The sequence below is a fragment of the Pogona vitticeps genome, chromosome 2 (genome assembly GCF_051106095.1).
Source record: "Pogona vitticeps strain Pit_001003342236 chromosome 2, PviZW2.1, whole genome shotgun sequence".
In the NCBI taxonomy this organism is placed as follows: Eukaryota; Metazoa; Chordata; class Lepidosauria; order Squamata; family Agamidae; genus Pogona; species Pogona vitticeps.
In genome coordinates, this window is record NC_135784.1 from 23813939 (window position 1) to 23839763 (window position 25825).

The 25825-nt window shown below is 43.4% G+C and overlaps 2 protein-coding genes across 5 annotated transcripts in view; both read left to right on the forward strand.

Moving 5' to 3' along the window:
- The window catches only part of LOC110089767 (uncharacterized), a 30378-nt gene extending 16422 nt beyond the window's left edge, over positions 1 to 13956 (forward strand). The window contains exons 5-8 of the mRNA XM_078386830.1: positions 2755 to 3093; positions 5230 to 5356; positions 6719 to 6832; positions 9200 to 13956. Coding sequence (XP_078242956.1) covers positions 2755 to 3093; positions 5230 to 5356; positions 6719 to 6832; positions 9200 to 11073 — 2454 coding nt within the window. The 3' untranslated portion in view covers positions 11074 to 13956. The remainder of the gene's footprint in view (positions 1 to 2754; positions 3094 to 5229; positions 5357 to 6718; positions 6833 to 9199) is intronic.
- A 1439-nt stretch (positions 13957 to 15395) lies between these two features.
- LOC140704038 (uncharacterized) lies at positions 15396 to 25406 on the forward strand. Of its 4 annotated transcripts, none has more exons than XR_013542662.1 (4): positions 15396 to 18456; positions 18730 to 18908; positions 19979 to 23650; positions 23795 to 25406. XR_013542662.1 is itself a non-coding variant. In XM_072988579.2 (4 exons), exon 4 carries the CDS (start codon positions 20556 to 20558, stop codon positions 22308 to 22310), a length of 1755 nt encoding a protein of 584 aa, XP_072844680.2. In that variant the 5' UTR covers positions 15396 to 18456; positions 18730 to 18908; positions 19979 to 20098; positions 20437 to 20555; the 3' UTR covers positions 22311 to 25406. The 4 variants fall into 4 exon arrangements, 3 of the variants coding, with proteins under 3 accessions (XP_072844680.2, XP_072844678.2, XP_072844679.2); XM_072988579.2 differs by having other exon boundaries at positions 19979 to 20098; positions 20437 to 25406; XM_072988577.2 differs by having other exon boundaries at positions 19979 to 25406.
- The last annotated feature ends 419 nt before the right edge of the window (positions 25407 to 25825 follow it).

Sequence of the window (25825 nt, forward strand, 5' to 3'; positions counted from 1 at the left end):
TAATTCCCATTAATCATAGGGTTGTCATAAGTTGAAAACAACTTGACGGCACGTGGTAACAACAAAAACAACAAAGGGTGTTGCAGCGTGTGTGTGTGTCTTATCTACAGTGGACCCTTGACTTACAGACTTTTTGAGTTACAGACTTCTCTGGCCGCAAAATTTAGGTTTGACTTGCAGACTGAGAATTGACTTACAGACCAGAAAAAAACCAAAATGGAACAAAAATGGCCTGTTACGGGATTAATCGGTTTTCAATGCACTGTAGGTCAATGGAGACTTGACCTACAGACTTTTTGACCTGCAGCCACCGTTCCAATATGGATTAATTCCGTAAGTCAAGGGTCCACTGTATGTTTGATTTAGGCACTGTCAGTGTATATAGCATTAATTTTCCTTACTTGTGTTTGCGAAACCTTAAGGCTACTGTGTATGTTTATCATAGCTTGAGAAACTTTTTTTTGGGCTACATCACCCAGAATCCCACAGCCAGTGCCTGGCTTTGGGAATCTGGTAGATACAGTTTTAAGGAGTGTTTCTTTGTCTGGTTTAAATGATGAAATTTGTGTGAGCCAGTTCAAAAGTTTCTGCCAGGTGGCGTTTTAAGGAGCGTATAAAAAAAGGTCTCGGGTACGAAAACCCCTTCCATCTCCAGGCAGGGTTGGGATGGGCTCTTGCCTGTGCAATCCAGGATTATGCGGTCTGGGGATCATGGGAGTGGTAGTCCCCAGCTGCAGGACACCAAGTCAGGGGAGATTTGTCACTGAACTGGAGAAACCAGAAGACCTGCCTCTGTGTAAAGTAAGGTAGTCGGTGGAACTTCCTACATAGTACTGTACACATGGGGGAGGCAGTAGTCTTAGTTGTCTTTCCCAACTGAAAGGAAACTTAAATGTGTGTGATTGCATTGCTCTGCATTCACTGCCTGGTTGGTGGACCCACTTCTCCCATGTTTATCTCACATCAGCACCTCCTTCAATAAAAAAAATCCTTGGCTAATTTTTAGACCTGTGTGGATTGCAAGCTAATTGCCAGAGGAAGTCTAGCAGTTGTGGTCCAAAGGCAGGAATCTGCACATCTCTGCTGATCTTGCAAACGCCTAGCCTTCCACGGTTGTTGCTATGTGACATCAAGTTGCTTCCAATCTAGGTTGACCCTGTGAATGAGAGATCTCCAAAGTGCTCAGTCCTCATAGTTCTTGCTCAGCTCTTGCAACATCAAGCCTGTGGCTTCCTTTAAGGAGTTGGTCCATCTCGTATTTGGTCTTCCTCTTTTCCTGCTGCCTTCCACCTTTCCCAGCATTATTAACTGATAGTGCTGTGGGTGTCGTAATCCATCATAAAAAATAAATGTATGCAGGGCTGTGCTATTTCTGCAGGGTTGAGGGGTATTTTTTTAAATGTTTGCTAGCGGTCCGAGAGCCACACTACCAACAGGGAAGAGCTAAAGGGGGGAGAGGTGGCCCAAGGGGCTAACTTGCACGGTCATCCGTTCACTCCTTGGATCATCATCACTTTGGAGGACTTTTATTTGCTGGGGGAAAAATGGTTTAATTTTGAAAAATGGTTTCTTGACTTTAGTGGCCAAATTTTCAGAATTTTTTTAAAAAATATGTTGTATCTAAAAATGCAGGAGACAGCCACACCCCCAGGAATACTGCAGCCCCTCAAAACATGATCCTATTGCTCACCCCCTGGGGATGCAAGGAATTTTCTAAACTTTTTTTTTTCAAATAGGGTTTTTTTTTAAGCTGTGACAAGTCTGGGAGGTTCTGGAGAGCTGCAAAAGTGCCCCAGCCCCTGAATGTAGCTCCATAATCCTTCTGTCGTTCATCCCAGCTTCATCATCATCATCACCATGTGCCATCAAGTCAATTCTGACTTACGGAGACCCCTTTCAGGGTTTTCTAGGTACAGAGTACTCGGTTTACCCTTCCCTTCCTCTAGGGGGAGCCCTGGGACTGCGCAGCTTGCCCAAGGCCACCCAGGCTGGCTCTTCTCCCAAGAGGCATATGCGGGGAATCGAACTCCCAGCCCCTGGCTCTGGAGCCAGAAACTAATCCACGGAGCTATCAAGCAAACCCATCCTAGCTGTATCTATACAAGACCAAGCAACCCTAATATACTTCGTTATAGTTATTATAAAATCTTCTACTACAAATTTGAAACAATTTCCAATTGCTGCTAATTTACTCCTTAAATTTAAAAAAAAGTCATATTTCAGTCATGTTATCTCCCCTGTAAACTTTCAGGACTTCTGTTTTTTAACTTTGACCAGCAATGTTGAGAAACGACGACGTGCTTTCAGGTCAATTCCAACTTACGGCAACCCCTTCCAGGATTTTCTAGCTATACAGTGTTGAGAAGTGGTCTACCCGTCCTTCTTCTGGCCACACTCTGGGACCACTTTTCTGCTTGCTCAAGGTTATACAGCCTGGCTCTTTTCTCGGGAGGAACAGTGGGGAATTGAACTCTTAGCCCTGGTTTCCATAGGCAGGTGTTGTAACTCCCTGAGCTATCCAGACTGCATTTTATGAGGGATATGATGGGATATGGTCACCGGGAAGGCCCATCTCCGTCTCCCAGGCAATACTATGAAGATTGCAGCTAAGCTCAGAGGAAGCACGGAATGTAGCCGCCACATCATCATCCTTGCTGGTCAAAAAGTTCTCGGTCTCCCAGTGAGCCCTGGTGCCGTTACACTAACGTCTCACATGGAACAAATTCCTATGTATTTTGCTTTTGATCAAATAAGTGGAGAGAATCTCCGTGTAGAATGACACGCAAGCCTGAGGCAATCTGCTTGTTCTTAATCAGAGCTTGGAAAAGTTACTTTTTAAAACGACTCTTCCCAGAATTCCACTGCCAAACTAGCCAGTGCCGCATGTCGGCTCTGGGATTGTGGTCCGTTGTCCAAACGAGGTTGTGGCAGTTCTTGCATGGTGTGTGTTTGTGTTGGGGGTATGCCAAGATGTCAAGATTTTTATCTGCCTATATCTCTTACCCTCACAGGAAGTGGACCATCTTTCCTTTCTGTGGCCAGATTGAGCCGCCATATTGGGGAGGAAGAATGGCTACACCAGAAGTGGATCAGGTAGGAGAATCATTAAAGGGAGGTGCTGGCGGGCAGGCTTGTAGCAACATGGGAAGGAGGAAAATAACATGCTCTGCTTTTCTCTGTTGACATTACTGAGAGGCACCAAAGTGACCTGTCTGATTTCTAGATGTGGAGATCAATCCAGTTTCCTGGCAGGTGTGACCTCAGCTGTTTCCTTGAGAAACTACTTCCTTGAAGACATGACATCCTTGAGGTCCTAGATTTCAAGGAGAATATATATAAGATATTTTGTAGATGGCATATGACTCCGGAAAAAATCATCAAAGATTTATACAGATGTGCCAAATGTTTGTTGGAAGTGTGAAGCACAAGAGGGAAGCTTTTACCATATGTGGTGGACTTGTAGAGTAGCGAAACTGTATTGGATAGCAGCACATACTCTGTTACAAAAAAAATACTGCTTTGTAATGTTCCACTAACCCCAGAATTGTTTTTACTGAGCTTTATACCAGATAATATAGATAAGACAAAAAAACTACCTAGTTACATATATATAGTCACTGCAGCCAGAATTCTTTATGCTAAGAATTGGAAGAAATTGAAGACACCGAAACAAGAGGAACTCGTTGAGAAGATATGGGGAGCGGCAGAAATGGATATTCTATCAGAAGTGTTGAAAGACTGTCCAATACAAAAGGCAACTGAACGATGGGATTTATTATAGAAATGGCTCGAGTCACCAGATAGTGCTTGAATAACATAGAATTAGATTAAGATGTAACTGTAAGTTAAAACCTGGAGGGCAATCAAATTGTAGAAAGGCGAAAAGTTGACTTGATGTCACAACATGAACAGATTGGGTGGCAGTACATTTTGTGTTCTCCTTTCCCCTCTTTTTCCCCCATATCTCCCTCTACGTTTTGTACTCCTTACCTTATCCCTAGTTGTTAAAAATAATAAATAAATAAATAAGACATCCTGAGATCTTTGCTGTATCATGCAATTGGGACTGGATGGAAGGGCCACTTCAGAGGGTCTCTTTTTCAGATGACTCCCAGGGAGTAACCTTTTCCGGTGCAATCCAGTGAGATGTCCCCATCCTCACGCTAAATCTTGAGTTTGGGACTACAGTGGTGCCTCGCATTACGACGTTAATTCGTTCCAGCGAAATTGCTGTAGAACGAAAACGTCGTAATGCGAAATTAAAAAGCCCATAGAAACACATTAAAACCTGATTAATGCGTTCCTAGGGGCTTAAAACTCACTGTCCAGCGAAGTTCCTCCATAGCGCAGCCATTTTCGCTGCCTGTGCAGTGAGGAATCTGGCCCAGAAAAGAGCGGGGAGCCATGTTTTTTACCTGGCGGCCATTTTGAAACTGCCGATCAGCTGGCCGAAAATCATCACTTTGCGAGAATCAGTTCCTGAAGCAGGGAACCGATCATCGCAAAGCGAAATTTCCCCATAGGAAACATCGTTTTGCGATCGCTTTTGCGATAGCAAAACCTTCAACGTAAAGCGATTTCGTCATAAAACGGAGCACTCGTAATGCGAGGCACCACTGCAAATGGTTCTGTCTCACTTGGAGTAGTGTTAGGACTATATATAATATTCCTCCTGTCTACTCAATAGGCAAGTCAGTTGTTTTACTCCTATATTAGAGACAGGATGTGGGGTATCCAAAAATGGAGAGATAGTAACTTTTCTAAGATGATGCCTTTGAAATAAAAGCCTGAATCCAGATGCTACTCTCATCCAATGTAGTTCTACTGTGTCAGTTGCTGAATGGCAAGTCAACTCTTAGGTAAATGCCCTTAGTGCAGTGGGTCTACTCTAGTTAGGATAGCTAGCAATTGGATTCAGGCCAGGGACATTTCAGCTGAGAAGTTATGCAGTTGACGTGCAACATGAAATACAAGCTTCAACTTCTTAATGCATATTGCAGCACTGATTTGCATTATCTGATTCATGCCACTGGGCATAAGTAACATGGTTTTGACCACTGTGTTACTAAAAGCAGCATAATTTTTGAAACCAAAAGTTTAAGAATAATTGTAAGGAAAACAGTAATTGTAAAAAAAAAAATTAAAAATCCAGAGATCAATCAAAAAGCCACAAGCATTGATCCTGGCCCGGGCTCAGCAGCTGTTTAAATAGATTTCTCCCTTCTTTAGAAGCCAGTCACCTTTGAGGATGTTGCTGTGTATTTCACAAAAGCAGAATGGACCCTGCTGGATCCAGAACAACGAGCCATGTACAGGGACGTCATGCTGAAGAGCTATGAGAATGTGGCATCCATGGGTAAATACCTCTCTTTTCTTAGTTGCATAGAATGGATGGGGCCATGCAGGCTGTCCTTATTGGTTCATACCTCGCCTTTTTCCTTATGGTACGCTCAAGTTGGGGCTCAACCATGTAATAATGACTTACTGGCAGAAGCGATTTTTAGTAATTAAAGAATTCCTCCTCTTGTTCTGTGAGTCCCATGGCTTTGAAAGGCATTAGGTGATAGCCTCGGGACATAAGTAGGACATTTTAATTAAAAAAATCAATCACCTTTGATGATGACATCAGCCCTATGTGAACAGAATAGGATTTCAGCTTCTACCTGTTAAGGAAATAGTAGTTCTAATTGTACACGAATGACATTGTCTAGTCTGAATTTAGAATCATCAGTTTGTTATCCCTACCCCTTGATGAGCCATAGAGTCCTTTCCAGCTCTCCAGTTCTAAGATGATGATGGTGGTGGCAATATTACAGTACTTGGGGTTCCCTAACTAGCAACAGCTTTTTTTACACTGTTTCACTTTAAAAGTTGTTCCAATACTAATTAATGCCCCCCCAACATCCAAAATTCACTGTTAACAACCACTGTGACTGCCATTATGAACAGGTCCATGTGTCACTGAGCATGACAGTAAGAGAGCAGAAATGGGAGTGAGAAAAGAGCAGAGGTTGGAGGGAAGCATCAGGCATGCAAGCGGGAGAACCCCAGTGAGACGGAGCAATGATAAGATGGTGGAAGTCGGGGGAAAGTAGTCAGCAAGCAAGCTGGAGAGACGAAGTGGGGGGGGGGGAGTGAAAAGATAGCAAAAGTTTCATTTATAAGGCATATTAAGCAAACTTCCTATTTTCAGGAAAACAGGTTTTGACTTACAACAGCTCTTTTTACAACTGTCAGGGGGGGATTTAGATTGTATGCATATACAGTGGTGCCTCGCTTTACGATTCTCCCGCATTACGACAAAACCACATTATGACAATCTTTTTGCACTCACAATTGCAATCACAAAACGATGGTCTAAATGGGGTTTTTTCGCTTTGCGATGATTGGTTCCCTGCTTCGGGAACCGATTCTTCACAAAACGACGATTTAAAAACAGCTGATTGGCAGTTTCAAAATGGCTGTTTTCTGGGACTGATTCCTCGCAAGGCAGCGAAAACGGCTGCCCTATGGAGGATCTTCGCTGGACAGTGAGTTTTGACCCCATTGGAACGCATTGAAGGGGTTTCAATGCGTTTCAATGGGGTTTTTTTCGCTTTACGATGTTTTCGCTTAACAGCAATTTTCCTGGAACGGATTATCACCGTTAAGCGAGGCACCACTGTACGGTTGTTTGTTACAGTCTCATTCTCTCTAACTTCCTTCTTCTGCCAACCAGGATTCTCTCCTTCAAAACCAGCCCTGATCACCTGCCTGGAGCAAGGAGAAGTCCTGTGGGCCCGGATTCAACCAGAACACCAAAAAAGGGAGATGCTGCCCAGACCCAGCTCAGGTGAGGTGTTTTGATATAGCCCCCGGCAGGAGGTTGGGCAGAGCATTAACCTGTTTGGGGTGCTGATGATAATAATGGTAAATACCTTTATGTATATACCTTCCCATCCAAAATGGTATTCAGAACACCTGACGATCAGGCTGAATAAATGTTCTGGGGGTGCTCGGTACTATTGCTGTGGGGCAGATGAACAAGTACAGGCCTGGACAGTGTCGGGGATGGGAGAATATTAGGAATTCCACGTAGGAACAGACTCAGAAGTTGACTTTAGGCATTTATCATTTAACACTGTAAGTCAAATAGGGTGTTCATTTCATCTCTAATTTTTCTCTTCGCTGTTTTTAGCTTTCTTTGCTGTGCGTTCCAACCATGAAACAAAGCTTCTTTTAGTGGTAGCACCCTGAAAAAATGGATTTTCCTCATGACAAAGATTCACAGGTTTCTGCTTTTTCTGCTTTTTGATGATCACTGGAGATCTTTTTTGTTCTAAGCAGCTTCTCAGGATGCAATCATGTCATTCCAGGGTGGAGAAAGGGCACAAAAAGAGATGTCAGAGGTTTGTGGTGGATTATCCTCTGAGATAGGTGCTTTCAGAGTTCTTTGACTTCAGCCCCCCCACCCCGAAATTCCCTCAGCCAAAATGTTGTGGGCTTTAGCCAAGAAATTAAAGTCCACACATGAGCTTTCAGTTAAACACAAGCAAAGAAAGATAGCTTCATCAGCCATTTTCTTCCTGTGCAGAAGAAACAGGAAATGGGCAGGCATAGCCTCGTGGCGCAGTGGTTAAAACGCTGTACTGCAGCTAAAACTGTGCTCACGACCTGGGGTTCAAATCCCAGGTAGCCGGCTCAAGGCTGACTCAGCCTTCCATCCTTCCGAGGTCGGTAAAATGAGTACCCAGCTTGCTGGGGGGGGGGCAATGTGTAGCCTGTATAATTAAAAAAATTGTAAACCGCCTGGAGAGTGCTTGTAGCGCTATGGGGCGGTATATAAGTCAAATAAATAAATAAATAAATAAATAAATAAATAAATAAATAAATAAATAAATAAATAAATAAATAAATAAATAAATAAATAAATAGCTAAAATCCATAGGAGGTGCAAGAGATTAGGGGACTGGAAGTTTTTCTGAGAGTCACCCTGTACAGAGCCTAATAGGGAGAGATAATTCTGGGGTTGAAGTCCAGGAAATCTGCCTAATTTGTTCTCGGGGAGAGAAAATTGACCTTGCAATTTCCAGTCTCTGAAGAGACTTTGCAGTACTTGCTCTGATAGAGGCAAAAAGAGAGGATTTTTTTCAGTAAAGGTATGGATTGGATCTCAAGATCTTAAGAACTATTAACACCCCCCAGTGGATCCACTCCAAAACTATTTTGAAATAATGGAATGCCATTGTGCAGTGGTTCCCAACCTTGGGTCACCTAGGTGTTCTTGGACTTCAGTTCCCAGAAGACTTCACCATCCGCTCTGCTGACCAGGGTTTCTGGGAGTTGCAGTCCAGGAACATCTGGAGAGCCAAAGCTGGGAACCATTGCTGTACAGGGAGAAACAGATTAAAAACTGTGTCCGGGAGGGGGGGAATGCTGCTGCTTTCTCTCAGCTTTCCCACTGACATGTGTCCAACAAAATTTTATCTCTGGTGGATCTTAATCTTCTGCTGTGAATGATCTTTCCTCCGAGGAGAACAGGAAAGCACGTGCCATTTCTGCCCCTCGTATTCCTTTAATGACACTGCAAGAGTCTTTTCCCCTTCACAGCAAAACCTACAGGGCATGTTGGGCTGAGGACAATCGCTGTCCTCTGACACCCAGCGAGTGCCGAGCAATTTCTGGTATTTTGTCTGGCCTTCTCCCTGCTGGGCCAGCCACACTGCTTCTCACAATGCCTGACTCCTCTGAGAAACTACACTTCTTCCTTCAGCAATGCTGGGGTTAGGGACACTGTCTTCCATGTTGTTCAAAATCTGCATATAACTTTTATGCCCCCAAATACAGTGGTGCCTCGCTTTACGATTGCCCCGCATTACGATGAAACTGCATTACGACAAAATTTTGCGATCGCAATTGCAATGGTCTAAATGGGTTTTTTTCGCATTGCGATGATCGGTTCCCTGCTTCAGGAACCAATTCTTCGCAAAACGACATTTTTTAAACAGCTGATCGGCAGTTTCAAAATGCCCACCGGGTAAACAAAATGGCTTCCCACTGTTTTCTGGGACGGATTCCTCGCAAGACAGGCAGCGAAAATGGCTGCCCTATGGAGGATCTTCGTTGGACGGTGGGTTTTGACCCCATTGGAAAGCATTGAAGGGGTTTCAATGTGTTTCAATGATTTTTTTTCTTAAAATCTTGTGTTTTACTTCAACAGTAAGTGAGGAAGGGGATGAGAAGGCAGAGAAACAGACGCCGTCAGAATATTCTGTGCTAAAGAGACCCGAAGAGGCATGGTGGGAAAGAGCCCGAGAAGATATTTCCATTTATCAAGAAAATGGTGAAAACTCTGAGACCTGGCACGAAGCTGAGACGCCCCGAAAAAATCACCGTGGAAAACAAACTGCGGAAGTCGTTTGTAGTGGAAACAGTAAAGGCCGGAAGCAGAGCTGGGAGCAGAGGAATGTAAAGCGCCACTCGCCCTCTGAAGCCTCAAGCAAAACTGGAGCAAAATCTGAAAAATGTTCAGTCTGTGGTAAAACTTTCTGCAATAACACTTACCTTCTTATACACGAGCGATCCCACACGGGAGTAAAGCCATATACCTGCTCAGACTGCGGGAGAGGTTTCACTTCGCCCTCCAACCTTCTCTCCCACGAGCGGATCCACACGGGAGAAAGGCCCTTTCAGTGTTCAGATTGCGGGCGATGCTTTATACGAAATAGAGACCTACAGGCGCACTGTACCATCCATACGGGCGAAAAACCCCATGCTTGCTCCTATTGTGGGAAAAGGTTCAGGAGCAAAACCCACGCTGTTCGGCACGAGAAAATCCACAAAGAAGAGAAACCCTTCACATGTCCAGACTGTGGGAAAGGGTTCAGGCTGAAAGAACATCTTGCCGTTCACCACAGAATCCACACGGGAGAGAAACCCTACGAATGTTTGGTCTGTGGGAGAAGTTTCAGTTGCGCGGCAAATTTTCACAGGCACAAGAAAACTCACGGCGGAGAGAAAATGCATAAATGTTCAGACTGTGGGAAAAGCTTCAGGAATGCTTCAGACCTGAGATCGCATCGGAGAATCCATACCGGCGAGAAACCATATCAGTGCTCCTTCTGCAGGAAAAACTTCCGTTGCAGTTCAAGCCTGACGACGCATAAGAGAACCCACCAGGGAGAAAAACCATACAAATGCCCAGAATGTGGCAAATGTTTAAGTCAGAAATGGTGCCTTGTTAATCATTTGAGAATGCATAAATATAAATGTTCCTACTGTGCTAAAAGCTTTAGTCAACACCCCGCTCTTCAGCTCCATGAAAGAAAACACAGAGGCGAGAAGCCTTTTAGGTGTTTGTACTGTGAGAAAAGCTTTGATCGTAGATCTTTATTGATGATTCATGAGAGAATTCACACAGGAGAAAGGCCCTATGTTTGCTCAGAGTGCGGGAAAAGCTTTATACAAAAATCCAAACTTGTTCGACACGAGAAAACCCACACGGGAGAGAAGCCATACAAATGTCCCCATTGTGAGAAGAGATTCAGTGAAAAAGCAAACCTCGTTCAACATGTAAGAAAACATACGGGAGAGAAACCGTACAAATGCTCTCACTGTGAGAAATGCTTCAGCCAAAGATCACGCTTTATTGAACATGAGCGATCGCATCGAGAAGACGTGGCCTACGAGGGTTCAGAAGTTACAAAAAGCTACAGTCATGTTTCCCACCTTCTGAAACATCAACAAATTGATACAGGAGAGAGCCCATATAAATGTTCAGAATGTGGGAAAAGCTTCACGGGTAACGCACGCCTGAAATCCCATAAAAGGACCCACATGGGAGAGAAACCATTTCAGTGCCTGGCTTGTGGGAAAAGTTTTAACCACACTTCAGGTCTTGTAGCACACAGCAAAATTCACTTGGGAAAGAAACCATATCCGTGTTCGAAGTGTGGCAGAAGTTTCCTGAAGCGCTCTGGTCTTCTTAAACACAAGAGGATCCACAGAAAAGGGAAGTTATTCAAATGTTCCAACTGTGGGAAAGCGTTTGTACAGAAAACACAGCTCGCTGCACATCAGAAGACTCACACGTGAGGTGGGAGGCATCAGAAGAAGTCATAACGCTGACTAGAAAGAGCTGTGATTGAAGGTGGGAAGTACTGAGTGTCGAAAACAAAGATAGGAAGAAATTGCTGAGTTGGACACACAAAGTAAACACCACATACCCCAGTTCTTACAAGTAAAGCCGCTTAAGGTTGAGTCTAGCTCAGCTTTTCCAGTTCTTGTGGAACCTAGCAGGGTTTTAGAAAAAGAGCTACATAGCTCTTATTACTTCAAAAGAGTTCAGTAATTTGGCCTGTGAGTACTGAGCAATTTTGGCATATCTGAGGGTCAGAGTTCCACCCCAGGACCTGTCATGAACCACACCAGAATTGGGGGGGAGGAAAACCTGGAAGTGCCTGAGCATCCCTAAACGTTTGTTGTTATGTGCCGTCATGTTGTTTCCAATGTCTGGGAGAAGGTTTTGAACTTGTGAAATATTCAAGGATATGCTTACCATGTGGCTGAAGAGAGATTTGAACCCAGGTCAATGGAGTCCATGGGGAGTGGAACAAAAAAGCTGGGGAAAGGTGCTCCCCGTATCCACTCCCCATGGATTTTACTACCCATACCTTTCATGTCACCTTGGCAATATCTTGGATGCCTCACTTTCTTGCCTGGCATTATTTATTTTCTTGCTCCTTACAAATGAAAGAGTCTATGGCAGGGATGTCCAACCTTTCACCTTCACTGGGCCACATTAGAAGAAGAAAATTTGTTTTGGGACGACATAAATTAGGTTTGGGCCGCTTGAGGGGGCAGCCCTAGCCATCCTCCGCAGCCCTGCTCCAAGCACGCTTACCAGCAGCTGCGATCTCAGACAGCAGAGGCTGCCAGCTTCGACTCCGGTGGCTTTATGGGGCCGGGAAGGGGTCCACCTATTGACGGGGACGGCACAGTGCAGTCACGCAGCCCCCCTGTCCCCTCCCCTCCCACTCCTTCCTCCTTCCTTCCCTCTCCCCCCCCCCCACCATTTGTCGTGCCCCAGCTGCAAGCGCCGGCAGTGTAACTTGAAACTTTGGAATTTCTTTAAAAAAAAAATTGCACTGGGCTGCATTACGAGCCGACCTGGGGCCGCAGGTTGGACAAGCCTGGTCTATGGTATAATGGAGCTTAGGAGGATTAATCTCTCAAAAGTGCTACCATAATCAGAATTTGATCATCATCTACCGGTAACCACAAATATACCAAAGAAGGCTGGGGGGGGAACCCTTCACTTTAAAGCAAAAAGGTATAGTTGAAACTGTACCTTCAAAAGCAGGGCAATTCAGACCACAGATCAAGCTCCTCTCTCAAAATATAGACAAAATATAGAAGGCAGGGTGTTCATCCCCATCTCCAAGCCATAGAGCCAGCGTTTGTCTGTAGACAGTTTCTGTGGTCACATGGCCAGCGTGATTAGACATGGAACGCCGTTACCTTCCCACGGAGGTGGTATCTATTTATCTACTCACATTTTACATGCTTTCAAACTGTAAGGTTAGCAGGAGCTGGGACAAGCGACGGGAGCTCACTCCATCGCGTTGATTCAATCTTACAACTGCTTGGTCTTCCGACCTTGTAGCACAGAGGCTTCTGCGGTTTAACCCGCAGCGCCACCACACCCCCTACAGATACCATAACTGGTCATAAAGAAGAGGGAGCTGCCCCCCCAAACCTGTCTCAAGGAGACAAATTCTCCATGCTATTATTCACAGTTCTTGCACTATTCAAAAACATGCCCGGGAATATATTCCAGCTAAATCTAGTCCTACCTTTGGAGAAGGAGGATTATTAAAATCAACATTTCCACCTAAATTCTCCATTTGAGTACGTAAAAGGCGTGTATAGACATCTCGAAATTTCAGAAGGTGGCAGCATTGAGGCAACTACATCAGTGAAGAACAGTTGGAATGTAAGGCTTGCTCAAATAAAAATAGACACCACCATTAATTTCTAGGAGAAAAAGAATAAGGACGCCTCTTAAGAAGCATAATTCAGTGGTTTAGAACTACAGTATATTGCAGGTTGCAATCCTGTGCCCCCTTAACTGGAAATAAGCCCCACTGAACTCAGCAAGATAATTGTGTAGACCTGCATAGGCAGTGATGTTGAAACCTTGCATGTCAGCGAGGGTTCAAAAACTTTTAGGAAGTTTTTCTCATTGTGTAATGGATTTCCTCCACATTTTTGCTTGCTCCTGTAACCTGTATGAGTTGATATGCATTGTTCTGATGCGACAATACTGAGAGCATTGTGGGATCGTTAATGGTAATGTAAAAGATGCTGGCTGGATAGCTCAGTTTCGATATCTGGCTGCATAGCTAGAGTTTGGGAGTTTGAATCCCCACTGGGCCTCCTGGGAGTAGAGCCAGCCTGGGTGGCCTTGGGCAAGCTGCCCAGTCCCACAGCTCCCCCTAGAGGAAGGGAAGGGTAAACCACTTCTGAATATTCTCTACCTAGAATACCCTTTAAAAAAGGATCGCCATAAGTCGGAGGTAACTTGACGGCACATTAATGTGAGCGAGAAATGAAAACGTACTGCTTTCACAGCTGAGGGGACAAGCCACTTTCAGATGAAGTGTAGATGGCTTCCCTGGTGGAAGAAATTGCCAGGTTTTTTTTTAATGGGGAGGATCCACGTTTGAGAGCATAACCGGGCTGAGGTTTGTCTATTTGGGGAATCTTGTTTACACATTGGACTGGTTTATTTTTGTAATGTACTTGATTTATATCGGGCAGTATTGGTATGATTCTGCTCTTTCCCATAGCCCCTGTTCATCCCATAAGCTTCTCCCTGCAGCTTTTTTCCCTTCAGCACCTGTTCTCCTCCTCTGTCCAACTCTACAAATTTGTATGAAGGCTTTGCAAATAAAACAGAACTTAAGGAGAAAAAAAGCAGAAACACTTCTCTGAATTATTTTTAGCTGTGCTGTTGACAAAATACTCATGTTTAAAAATATGCAAACATCGCAAAACAGAAGAACCTAGCCCAGTTTCAGTCATCAGCTGTAATTCATGAATTACAGATCAGAAAATCTGCTGTGAGATTACCTCAACAAAATTAGGTATCGCCAAGTCAGAACCAATTTATAATGCCCCTAACAGGACTTCAAAGGTAAGTCAGGTACTTAAGGAGTGTTTTTACCAGTTCCACTCCCCCAGCAAGTTTCTATGGCTGAGTGAGGATTCGAACCCTGGTCTCCACTACAGTGGAGCCTCTACTTACAGAATTAATCCGTATTGGAACGGTGGCTGCAGGTCGAAAAGTCTGTAGGTCGAGTCTCCATTGACCTACAATGCATTGAAAACCGATTAATCCCGTAACCGGCCATTTTTGTTCCATTTTTGTCCCATTTTGGTTTTTTTCTGGTCTGTAGGTCGATTCTCCGGCTTCAAGTCGAACCTAAATTTTGCGGCCAGAGAAGTCTGTAACTCGAAAAGTCTGTAAGTCGAGCCGTCTGTAAGTCGAGGGTGCACTGTATTCCCCACTGGATACATTAACATAGCACCAAGAAATTAACCTTTGGCTCAACTTGGAGAGGCAGTGTGGTGTAGTAGTTGAAATAGCGCTAGACTAGGACTCAAGTGAACTGGGTTTAAATCACCCCTCAGTCATGACTCTGAGCTGTCAGAGATCCTTTGTAAAGATGGAGAGAACAGTCATAGCTGGATTAATGGAGCCTGGGCTCTTGAAGTTGAAGCCCTGGGACTTTGTGGGTAGCAGGACTGTCCCACTTGCCACTTCCCCATCCCACTGCTTCGCTGTTTCCTTGGACCTCAGCAACAGTCTTTGTGTGATTTGGGACAGAAATCGATACCCATGCAAGTTATCCTGGTTATAATGCAAAGTATTTGAGGGTGCTGTGGTTCTTCAATGTGTGATCAAGAGCCATTAACTTTACAAAAGACCTGCTCCACATTTGTTGATAAGGACTGTTACGGAAATATCCACTCAGAGCATAAAATGACTCTGACACAATTCTAAGGTGTAGTGCAAGAAATTTAAGCTTTATTAAAACACTGCAGCAGCGGGAAGAATGTGGCAGCCAATTACTACCAAGGACTTCAGAATAAATGAGGTAGCAGCATAAATATATATCAAAAATCCTCTCTATCTCATGGCCGATTTTGACCAAAGAGCTTAGAGTCTGACTAAACCATTCCCCACTTTGTCCAACCCAATCCTCCACCCCTCCTATATGTTTGCATTTATGATTAATTGATTAGATCATGTAGCATCAGCAGGTTTTCATCCAAAAATATATCATAGTACAGTACATGAGTAACATGATTACATTAGGTCAACTTGATCTGGAGGTCCCCCTCCCATCTTCCTGTTTTGCCAGTTAACCATGAACACAGGGACTGTTCCAGACAGTTCTCTTCTGTGGTTACAATTCATCAATCTTGCTAGTGTCAGCAAAGCATGTTAGCCAAGCATTACCTTAAAATATCACATATGGTGACAGACAGTTACTTGCGTCTGTTCCCACCTTCTAAGCTATATATATGATTTCCTGAGTGAAATTTGTTTGTAGATTGCCTTTTATTCCTCATAACAATCCTCCCCTGAATACTTGAACAAATTTTACTCCTCTCTAGACATGTCCTCATAATCTTGAGACATTTCTAAGGAAGCATAATCACTGGTCTCCGGAATCTCTTAAGTTCTCCACACGTGGGTTTTCCACTAACATAGCTGATCTCACCAGTAAGATAGTAATCATCCCTTTTTTTCCCCAGTGGGCAGGAGTAACATTGGGAAAACATTTAACAATAAATTGCAGACAGCCACACGCAAAGAGACTTATCACTATGAACCCCAAGGCCGTCAAAAATAATGATTTTAGCAATCCAAATTGTAGCCATCCAGTGAGCCAGTCCCACCAAACTGGGTTAGTGTCTTGATTGATTGATTGATTGATTGATTGATTGATTGATTGATTGATTGATTGATTGATTGATTGATTGATTGATTGATTGATACCCCGACTATCTGGACCAACAGACAGCTTCCAATAGGCGGCTTCCAATATAAAATCAAACGATAAAAACACCAACAAATACATAATAATACAACAACAACTACAATAAAATAGGAATAGAGAAAAGTAAGAAAAAATCAATTGGCTAGAGGGAAGGCCTGAATGAACAACTATGTTTTTAATTGGGTTTTGAAGAATATCAAATATCTTGAATATTTTTCATAATCTCCCTTAGACCTTCCACCTGGCAATGTATAGACTGGCTATTATCAGTTGAAACAACGCAGGTTATGAAAAGCCTCACATCCTCGACCGTCTCTAAGCAGCAGATAGTCCAATGCAGCTCGATTATCGAGTATTGCCCCACACAACTGGTGTTGCTCCTGATTTAGGAGGCTGGTGGCAATGTAGGTTTCATTTATGGACTTTACCATTGCACATGCCAAATGAGACAGCTCCCTCGAGGTTCTAATAGTCAAACCAGGTACCCCTACAAGGGATGTTGCCAAGGAAATATACTCTGCGCTGCTTAACAGATGTACGTCACTGTTACAGTCGGGGCCCAGAGTTTGGAGTCCCCTCCTAGTCCTAGGGGAACCCTTAACAATTTCTCTCTTTCTTGGCCAAATAATCACTAGGCGGCTCATACAACAAGTGGTCTCACCCAAATTTGCAGGGATATAACTATAAGTCATAGTCCCGCATGTCCAGAACCATCCAGGCGAACATGCGAACATATTTTTCTGAAAACTTAATCTTCACTTTGTGTCCACATGTCACTTTGTGTCACTTTGTGTCCAATTACCTACTGGCACCTCTAAACATTTGGCTCAGATGGTCTTATTTATTTATTTATTTATTTATTCAATTTTTACCCCACCCCCTCTAGACAACGTCTACTTATTTCCCTATTGGTCTTACACCACTGATCCTGCAAGACACTGTTAAGTCAACATGGGTTCAGTTAGTTGAACAAAAAAGTAGCCTCTTTGGGTTTCGTCTAGGCTGACTCTGTTAACCACGGGAATGGAACAGGCGAAGAAAACCATTAAGCAGTGTATTGAGGACATCGAGAGACAAAATGATCTAAGCAGTGCCCTCGAATTCTATCTTAGGGAGGACAGATGGTATAAGGTCACAGCAGCACCTTATTTTGCCCAGTTGGAGGAACCCGGGTATCGAAGGGCATTTACTCTGGCCTGGCTGAACGCACTACTTTCAGCAGCACAGGAAGGTCGGTATAAAAAGCCCCCCCGGTCAGAACGCCTTTGCCCATGTGGAATGGAGCAGATAGAAACAACTGAACACGTCCTGTTGTCGTGTACGTGTTACAAGGAAGTACGTAAAGAACTTGTTTCCCCTTTGATTGGGCCGATTTTCCGGCGGGTACAGAGCAACAATGTGATTTAGGGATTTTGAAGAGAGATTGGGATGAGATAGTGTTAGGGCCTGTTTATTCAAGTTGTGAGGTACTGTGCTAGAGTAGGTCTGAATGAGAGAGTGATTGAGGGGGATACTTTATTACATTGATTGCCTTATTTAGTTCCTACAGTGATTTACTATTATTTATGTTTTCTCAATAAACAATCCTTTTTATTTTGAAATCCATACCGTTGTCTGATGAGTCAGATCAATAAGTGTGGTTGGTGGCAGCAAGTAAAGTGTGAATGAGAGAGTGTCGTGACCATTGTGACGTGAAAGGAGGACGTCACAATAAAATTGTGCTGTTGTCTGATTCCAATCCTATGTTCACACGTCGTGTTGCCAAATTCTTTACTGCTGCTCTGGGCCTTGGAAAAAGGATCCTAAAAGTGGATATTGCTCCGTAGTCAGAGAGCATGGTTTGCTAGACATTTTGGCATTGCTTCAGGGGAGATGTACTGACACTGTTGTTGTTAACCTCAGAACTAACTATTCCTTGGCACTCAGTCCCAATATTTTTGTATATTTCTGCATATTTATATATTTTAGATGTTTTATCTGTGGCTGGTCTTTTTTGACCGTCATAAAGTTTTATCTATCACGTTTTTAGTATAGTGACTTGAGGTACACCTTTGGAGAGTTCTGGGAGCAACTGTATCCGTTTGGGACAGTATTTATGGGAGGAACAAAATTACTTTCTTGACTTCTGCGGAAATGGGTGGTGAGGCGAGAGCGAGCAAAAGGGGAATGAAAGCTTTCCCGCCTGCGGCCGAACCCCTTCGGGCATGCGCAGTGTGGCAAAGCGCTTCCTCTTCTCCTCTCGTTCCTCGTTCTTTTCCTGTTCTTGCAAGTTCCCTGCCAGGCTTAGGAGGCGGAATCAAAAAAGGGTCTCGGGAACTTTCAGAGCCAGGGAGAGGATTTCGTCCACGAGGTCTGATCCGGACCTGCTGCTCCCTGAGTGGGCGGCACTCACCTTGTTTCCACCCCGGTAAGTCCCGTTCTTCCCCTTTTCCCGCAACCCTTGTGGTGAGACGTTTGTGCGTTCCTCCAGCGTTAACGAACGGCTCGGGTCGGTAAAGTAGTGCCGTTACTTCTGCCTCGATTTCTTCCTGTAATTCCGGCCAACCTGCCTGCAGTCTCTCCCCATCGATTTTAAATTGCGCGCGTTTTAAGTCCCGGGCACCTCTCTTTATGCCGCAATCAAAAGAGGAGCTTTTAATGCACGGGAGATCAAAATAACAGAATAAAATTTTATTCCCAGAAGCCAAAGGCTGGGTTGGGCGACCCCGTTCCTTGGATCCCTCTACAAGGGAGGCGAGCCGTCAAGATCGGTGTCACGCTTGGAGTCAAAAGGCAAACGAGCTCCGATATTGGTGGAGAGGTCACGATCCTGGCTCTTGAAAGCAGACGGCTGCTCCCTCCAGAATCACAGTGACCCCGGTAAGCCTTAGAAAGAGCGATCTGCAATTCTATAACTCTTGTTATAACTCCTAGATTTCTTACGTGCCCACGTGTGTGTCTTCTTAAACATGCCTGCTTCTTGGTTTGTGTAAACTGTAAAGGGAGATAGGAGGTCTTTCCAGCAACTTTGAGGATCTGCATGACACGATGCTGAGCAAACGATTCTTGCCAGGGATGCCCCCCCCCTAGTGTCCGGAAAACTGGTCAACAGATGTAGTCCAGCCCTTCCCAATACCACCCAAGCCTCCTCCTTTTCGCTTTAGCCTAAGAAACAGATAAGCTAAGGAATAAATAAGGGTCTGTCACTGTCTTTGCCCAGAGATCTGCCTTTGAACTCAACCAAGACAATGGGCAGATCTATGGTTTTAAGGAGGGGAACAAGATACTCTTTAGACTTGGAGGGGCGGTTTTGAGGCTCTTTCAGTTCCCTTTTTCCCCTCCCCCTCATGTAGCACTTTTGAAAGCCATCATCTTACTTGATCACTTCCTAAGGCAGAAGAAATGAGAGGAGAAAGGGGGGAGAGACCAAACCTTGCAGTCTTTGGGAGATGAGCATTTCAACTCAAATCAGGGGTTGTACAGAGTTCTTGCAAAGAGCTGAGTCTCAATTTTCCACCTCTTATTTATTTATTTATTGACTTAGATGGTTGTCACAGGAGTTTTTGCAGCCTTTAGTCCGTTTGGCTGTGCGGGACCTTTTCTCTTGGCTGGATCGACCGTCCCATCTATCCAGCACAAATTGTTGCTTCTTCTCTTCCTTTGAATTTATAGAGAGCAGGGCTTCTCTGTCGGTGCCCTTTCGGTGCCCTTTCTCTCCCTGAAGAGACCTAGTCGCACCGTTCCGATTCTGCCTTGAAAACTTTTGAAAAAAAGAATCTGTTTGCAAACAACAGGTCCTGGGTGGAGGGGAACAGACAGAGGCAGGGTATGTGGAGTGGAGGAGAACAAGCCGTGACATCTGGCCTTATTAAACTTGCAAAACTAGCCTTGATGTACAGGAAACAGAAAGAGGCGGTTTTCACCCTTGCGTCCATTCCCGTTTCCTGCAGATGAACAGCAGTCTCTGTGCGGTGGCGGCGGAGGCTTGCAGTGGGATTATTTCTGTATGTCTCTGTTTGATCCATAGTTTTCCCTGTCTGTTGTCTTTCTACCAGAACTGGAAACTCAAGGTGGGTCAAATTGTGATTAAACACAACTACAGATAGAAACACCATCACTAATGTTAAAGCACAAAATACATTAAAAGCTTTATTTAAAAGAGTTTTATGAAAAAGCACGGAAGTTAAAATAATAAAATATGCATTTGATTTTAAAAAGCTGCATTCCTAGCAGCCATTTTATTGTTTAACGCCCTTTGAGAGTAGGAAAAGCATAATTTTGAGATGAAAATGAAAAAATTAGGCTGAACATCATAAGTCAATGATTTGGTTCATGCATTTAGAGAGGAAGGGAAAAAAATAAGGAGGCAAGTCTTGATATTCCCATTTTTTTTTTGTTTGGTTTTTAGAACAGAGGCTGGGGAAAGAAGCAAGAAGGAAGAGGTTCTTCAGACAGAAGGTTCTCTGAGGGAGGACCATCGGACAGCAGTGCGCCAAAGAGATTAAAGTGAAAGCTTCGGGAGACACAATGGCCAGGAGGAGAGGCAAAAAGAGTTCTGTGAAGAGAAAGAGAGATCCTGAGGAGAAAGATGTTCCCAGGGAGGATTCAAGCGAAGTAACCACCCCAAAGGAAAGTCACAGTGAAGAGACAGACGAGGCCAGCTCAGAGCAAGCTTCCAAGCTCGACGAGATATCTGGACCGCCATTTAAGTGCTTCGACTGTGGCAGAATTTGCTCTCATAAATCTGCTTTGGTTGTACACTTGAGGTCCCACACAGGAGAGAAGCCATTTCCATGCACCGTTTGTGGGAAACGGTTCAGTTCCAGAGGAAATCTCAACCAACATGAGCGAAGCCATTCAGGAGAGAAACCACACCCCTGTTCAGTTTGTGGGAAACAGTTTCGCTCCAAGTCAGCCCTGATTAAACATGAAAAAATCCACTCTGGTGAAAAGCCACATGCATGTCCAGATTGTGGGAAAAGATTCCTTTCTAGAGTACATCTAAATAGGCACCAAAAAATCCATTTAGGTGAGAAGTTGTTCACCTGCTTATACTGTGGGAAAGCCTTTAGACAAAGAGACAATCTTAATACCCATGAGAGAATCCATACAGGCGAAAAACCATATACATGCATTGACTGTGGGAGAGGCTTCAACTGTCAGTCCAATTTTAAAAGGCATCAGAAGATACACACAGGTGTGAAACCGCACCCATGCTCAGTTTGTGGGAAAAGATTCAGAAGTAGTTCTGATCTTATACTCCATGAGAGAATCCACACGGGTGAGAAACCTTATGAATGTTCTGACTGCGGCAAATCCTTCAGTTGCAGCGCCAATCTCATAACTCATGGTAAAATCCATGAGAGAGAAAAACCTTATAAATGTCTGGAATGTGGCAAATATTTGAGTAACAGCTCTGATTTTGTAAAACTTCAGGGGGCGCATAAATACAAATGCTCAGACTGTGGGAAGAACTTCAGCGAAACCTCAGCCCTTGAGATACATGAACAAAAAAACACAGGTGAGAAACTGTTTGCATGTTCACATTGCAGGAAAAGGTTTAACTGTAGGTCTGACCTCATTATACATGAAAGAATTCACACAGGAGAGAAGCCATATGATTGTCCAACGTGTGGGAAGGGCTTTAAATCAAAGCGTGAACTCCGTCTACATGATAAAATCCACACAGGAGAGAAGCCATATGATTGTCCAACGTGTGGTAAGGCCTTTATAACAAAGAATAAACTCCTTCGACATGAGAAAATCCACACAGGAGAGAAGCCATATGCATGTTCCTACTGCAAAGGTACGTTTACTTCAAAGCATGGCCTCATTCTACATGAGATGCTCCATACTGGAGAGAAACCATATCAATGTTCCCACTGTGGGAAGCGTTTCTCACAAAAATTTCGGTATGCTGTGCACGTGAGATTGCATTTGGCAGAAAACCCCTATGCTTGTTCAGAATGTGGGAAAAGCTACAAAGATCCTTTCTACCTCCGGCAACATCAGAAGATTCACACAGATGAGAATCCATATAAATGCTCAGAGTGTGGGAAAAACTTCTGTGCAAAGCGAGATCTCCAGTCTCACCTCAGAATCCACACAGGAGAGAAACCCTACCCGTGCTTTGAATGTGGGAAAAGTTTCCGGATCAAAAACCAGCTTGTAGTTCATCAGCGATCCCACATGGGAGAGAAACCCTTTAAATGCCTGGATTGTGGGAAAAGCTTTACTACAAGTTCAGCTCTTACACTACATTATAAAGTCCACAAAGAGTAAGAAACAAGTAAAAATGTTGTTGAATGTGAGGAAAGCTTCATCTGGAAGACCACCCTCATAACACACAAAAGTAAAACCCACAAAGGAGAGAAGTCATGGGCTTGATTGGTGGTTGAAAAATACTTTCAAAATACTGATCAAGAATGAATCCACTGAAGGAGGAAAATAAATAGTGGACACGGACTGACCCTGGAGAGATCTTGGCTCGGACAGCATAACTCATCAGCAAATCCACAGAAATAGCTGACTGAGTGACGAAAGCTCCAGGTGATCTTGGACTACCGTTTCCAGAATACCTAGCCTGCATGGCTTCTGGAAATTTCCCTCAAAATTTGGTTGAGAAGCAGAAAGCAGGCTTGAGATAGCTTAGGGGAAAGAAAATAAATATTCTTGGTGAAATTTAATTGGGATTGTGGTTGGTCAGAGATATAGGTGACTTGGATGGATTATTAGAGAAAGAGAAAAAGGAAGGACGAACTGTGGACCCAGAAGATCATGGGATATGTAATTATACCATGTTATTTTGAACAGTAATTAACTACTAGTAGAGGTTACTTCTGTTATGAAAAATAAAAGCCACTCATGAACAACTTTTACTTAAAGAACCAGATAGCTTGGAAACTGGGAACAGACGCAAGTTGCTGTCACCATATGTGATATTTTAAGATAATGCTTGGCTGACATGCTTTGCTGACACTAGCAAGATTGCTGAGACAGCGACCGCAAAAGGCCCGAAGGGAGGAAACTTGTCTGGAACAGAGCTTGTGTTCGAGGTTAATTGGGGAAAAACAGGAAGATGGGAGGGGGATTTCTAGGTCAAGTTGACCCAATGTACTCATGTACACTTCAGGAAAGGCAGAGCCTTGTGGAATAGTTAGTGGTAATGTAAAAGATAGTGGCTGGATAGCTCAGTGGTTTAGACATCTGGCTGCGGAGCTAGAGCTTGCGAGTTCGATTCCCCGCATGTGTCTCCTGGGAGAAGAGCCAGCCTGGGTGGCCTTGGGCAAGCTGCACAGTCCTAGGGCTCCCCCTAGAGGAAAGAAAGGATAAACCACTTCTGAATATTCTCTACCTAAAAAGGATAAAGAACAAAAGAATTTTAATTCACATATGATAAGAAGAGCTTTATTGGGAATGTGGAGAAAGATTATATGTACAACAAATTTATTACAAAACACCTGTATGGGTGTCACCGATAGAGGTCTTTACACAACCTAACCTCATGACAAAAGCAAAACTTTTAAGATATCAAGATTTATTAAAAAAAGGATGGTGAACTAAGGTCTAAATAAGAGCTAGAGTCACAGAATGTCTATATAGATTGGCGGTCTAGAGCACTGGTTCTTAACCTTGGGTTACTCAGGAGTTTTGGACTGCAACTCCCAGAAGCCTTCACCACCAACTGTGCTGGCTGGGGTTTCTGGGAGTTGCAGTTCAAAAACATCAGAGTAACAAAGGTTAAGAACCACTGGTCTAGAGTACAGTTGGAATCTAGATATACAAAAGATAAAATAGAAGGTTTCTACTCAGAGCAAACGACTTTTGATAAGCTTTTGCTAGGTTCAAAAGAACAAATTGTTAAAATGTTTAATTATATGCTGGAAATTAAAATGCAAGATAAAATGGTTAAAGAATGCATGCTTAAGTGGGCACAGAACATAGGGCATAATATTGATATTGATCAATGGCTGAAAATATGATAAAGTAACATAAAGCTTACAAGATTGATTAATTTTAAGAAGTATATATATAAGATGTTTTATAGATGGTGCATGACCCCAGAAAAATTGTCAGAGATGTATACAGATATATCAAATGAGTGTTGGAAATGTGAAGCACAAGTGGGAAGTTATTTTCATATGTGGTGGACATGTAGAGTAGTGAAACAATACTGGAAAAGAGTATGTGCTATGTTGCAACAAATATTGCTCTGTAATGTGGAATTAACCCCAGAACTGTTTTTACTGAGCATGATACCTGACAACATAGATAAGTCAAAGGAATATATAGTTATATATATTGTTACTGCAGCCAGAATTTTATATGCTAAAAATTGGAAAAGTCCGACGGTACCGAAACAATACGGGAAAATATGGGAAATAGCGGAAATGGATATTTTATCAGAAGTGATGAAGGACTGTCCCCTGCAAAAGGCAACAGAAAGATGGGATTTATTCAACAAGTGGACTGAATCAACAGGCAGCATATGAATAGCATATACTAAAATGAGAACTTAAACCTAGAAGGCAGAAAAGAGTAAACAGAATAATTTGAAATTTTGATATGGCAATAGGTATAGAATGGATGTTAGCATGCTATTGTTTCTCCTCTTCCCCATTAATTCCAATTCCCCTTTTCCTTTCTGTCACCCCTTTTGTTAAAAAATTTAAAAGAATGGAAAAAAATGAATATTCTCTACCTGGAATACCCTTTAAAAAAAGATCGCCATAAGTGGGAACTAACTTGACAGCTGAGAAGAGAAGACTCATTGGAAAAGACCTTGATGTTAGGAAAGTGTGAAGGCAAGAGGAGAAGGGGACGACAGAGGATGAGATGGTTGGACAGTGTCATCGAAGTGACCAACATGAATTTGACACAACTCCGGGAGGCAGTGGAAGATAGGAGGGCCTGGCGTGCTCTGGTCCATGGGGTCACGAAGAGTCAGACACGACTAAACGACTGAACGACAAACTTGACAGCACATTAATGTGAGAGATAAATGAAAACAGACTGCTTTCGCAGCTGAGGGGACAAGCCATTTTCAGACGAAGTGCAGATGGTCTCCCTGGTGGACAAAATTGCCAGTTCTTCTTTTTCTTCTTTTAATGGGGAGAATCCACGTTTGAGAGCATAACCGGGCTGAGGTTTGTCTATTTGGGGAATCTTGCTTACACATTGGACTAGTTTATTTTGTAATGTACAGTACTTGACTTATATTGGGCAGTATTGATATGATTCTGCCCTCTCCTGTAGTCCCTGTTCATCCCATAAGCTTCTCCCCGCAGTTTTCCCCTTCAGGACCTGTTCTCCTTCTCTGTCCAACTCTACAAATTTGTATGAAGGCTTTGCAAATAAAACAGAACTTAAGAAGTAAAAGGCAAATACACTTCTCTGATGTATTTTTTAGCTGTGCTGTTGACAAATACTCATGTTTAAAGGTATGCAAACATAGCAAAACAGCAGAACGCAGCCCAGCTTCAGACATCACCTGCAATTCGTGAATTACAGATCAGAAAACCTGCTGTGAAATTACCTCAACAAAATTAGTTACATATCGCCAAGTCAGAACCAATTTATAGTGCCCCTAACAGGACTTTCAAGGTAAGTAAGATACTTAAGGAGTGTTTTTACCAGTTCCACTCCCCCAGCGAGTTTCTACGGCTGAGTGATGATTTGAACCCTGGTCTCCAGAGTCCTCGACTATCAATCTGTCCATTATACCACACTGGATATGTTAACATAGCACTAAGAAGTTAACCTTTGGCTCAACTTGGGGAGGCAGTGTGGTGTAGTAG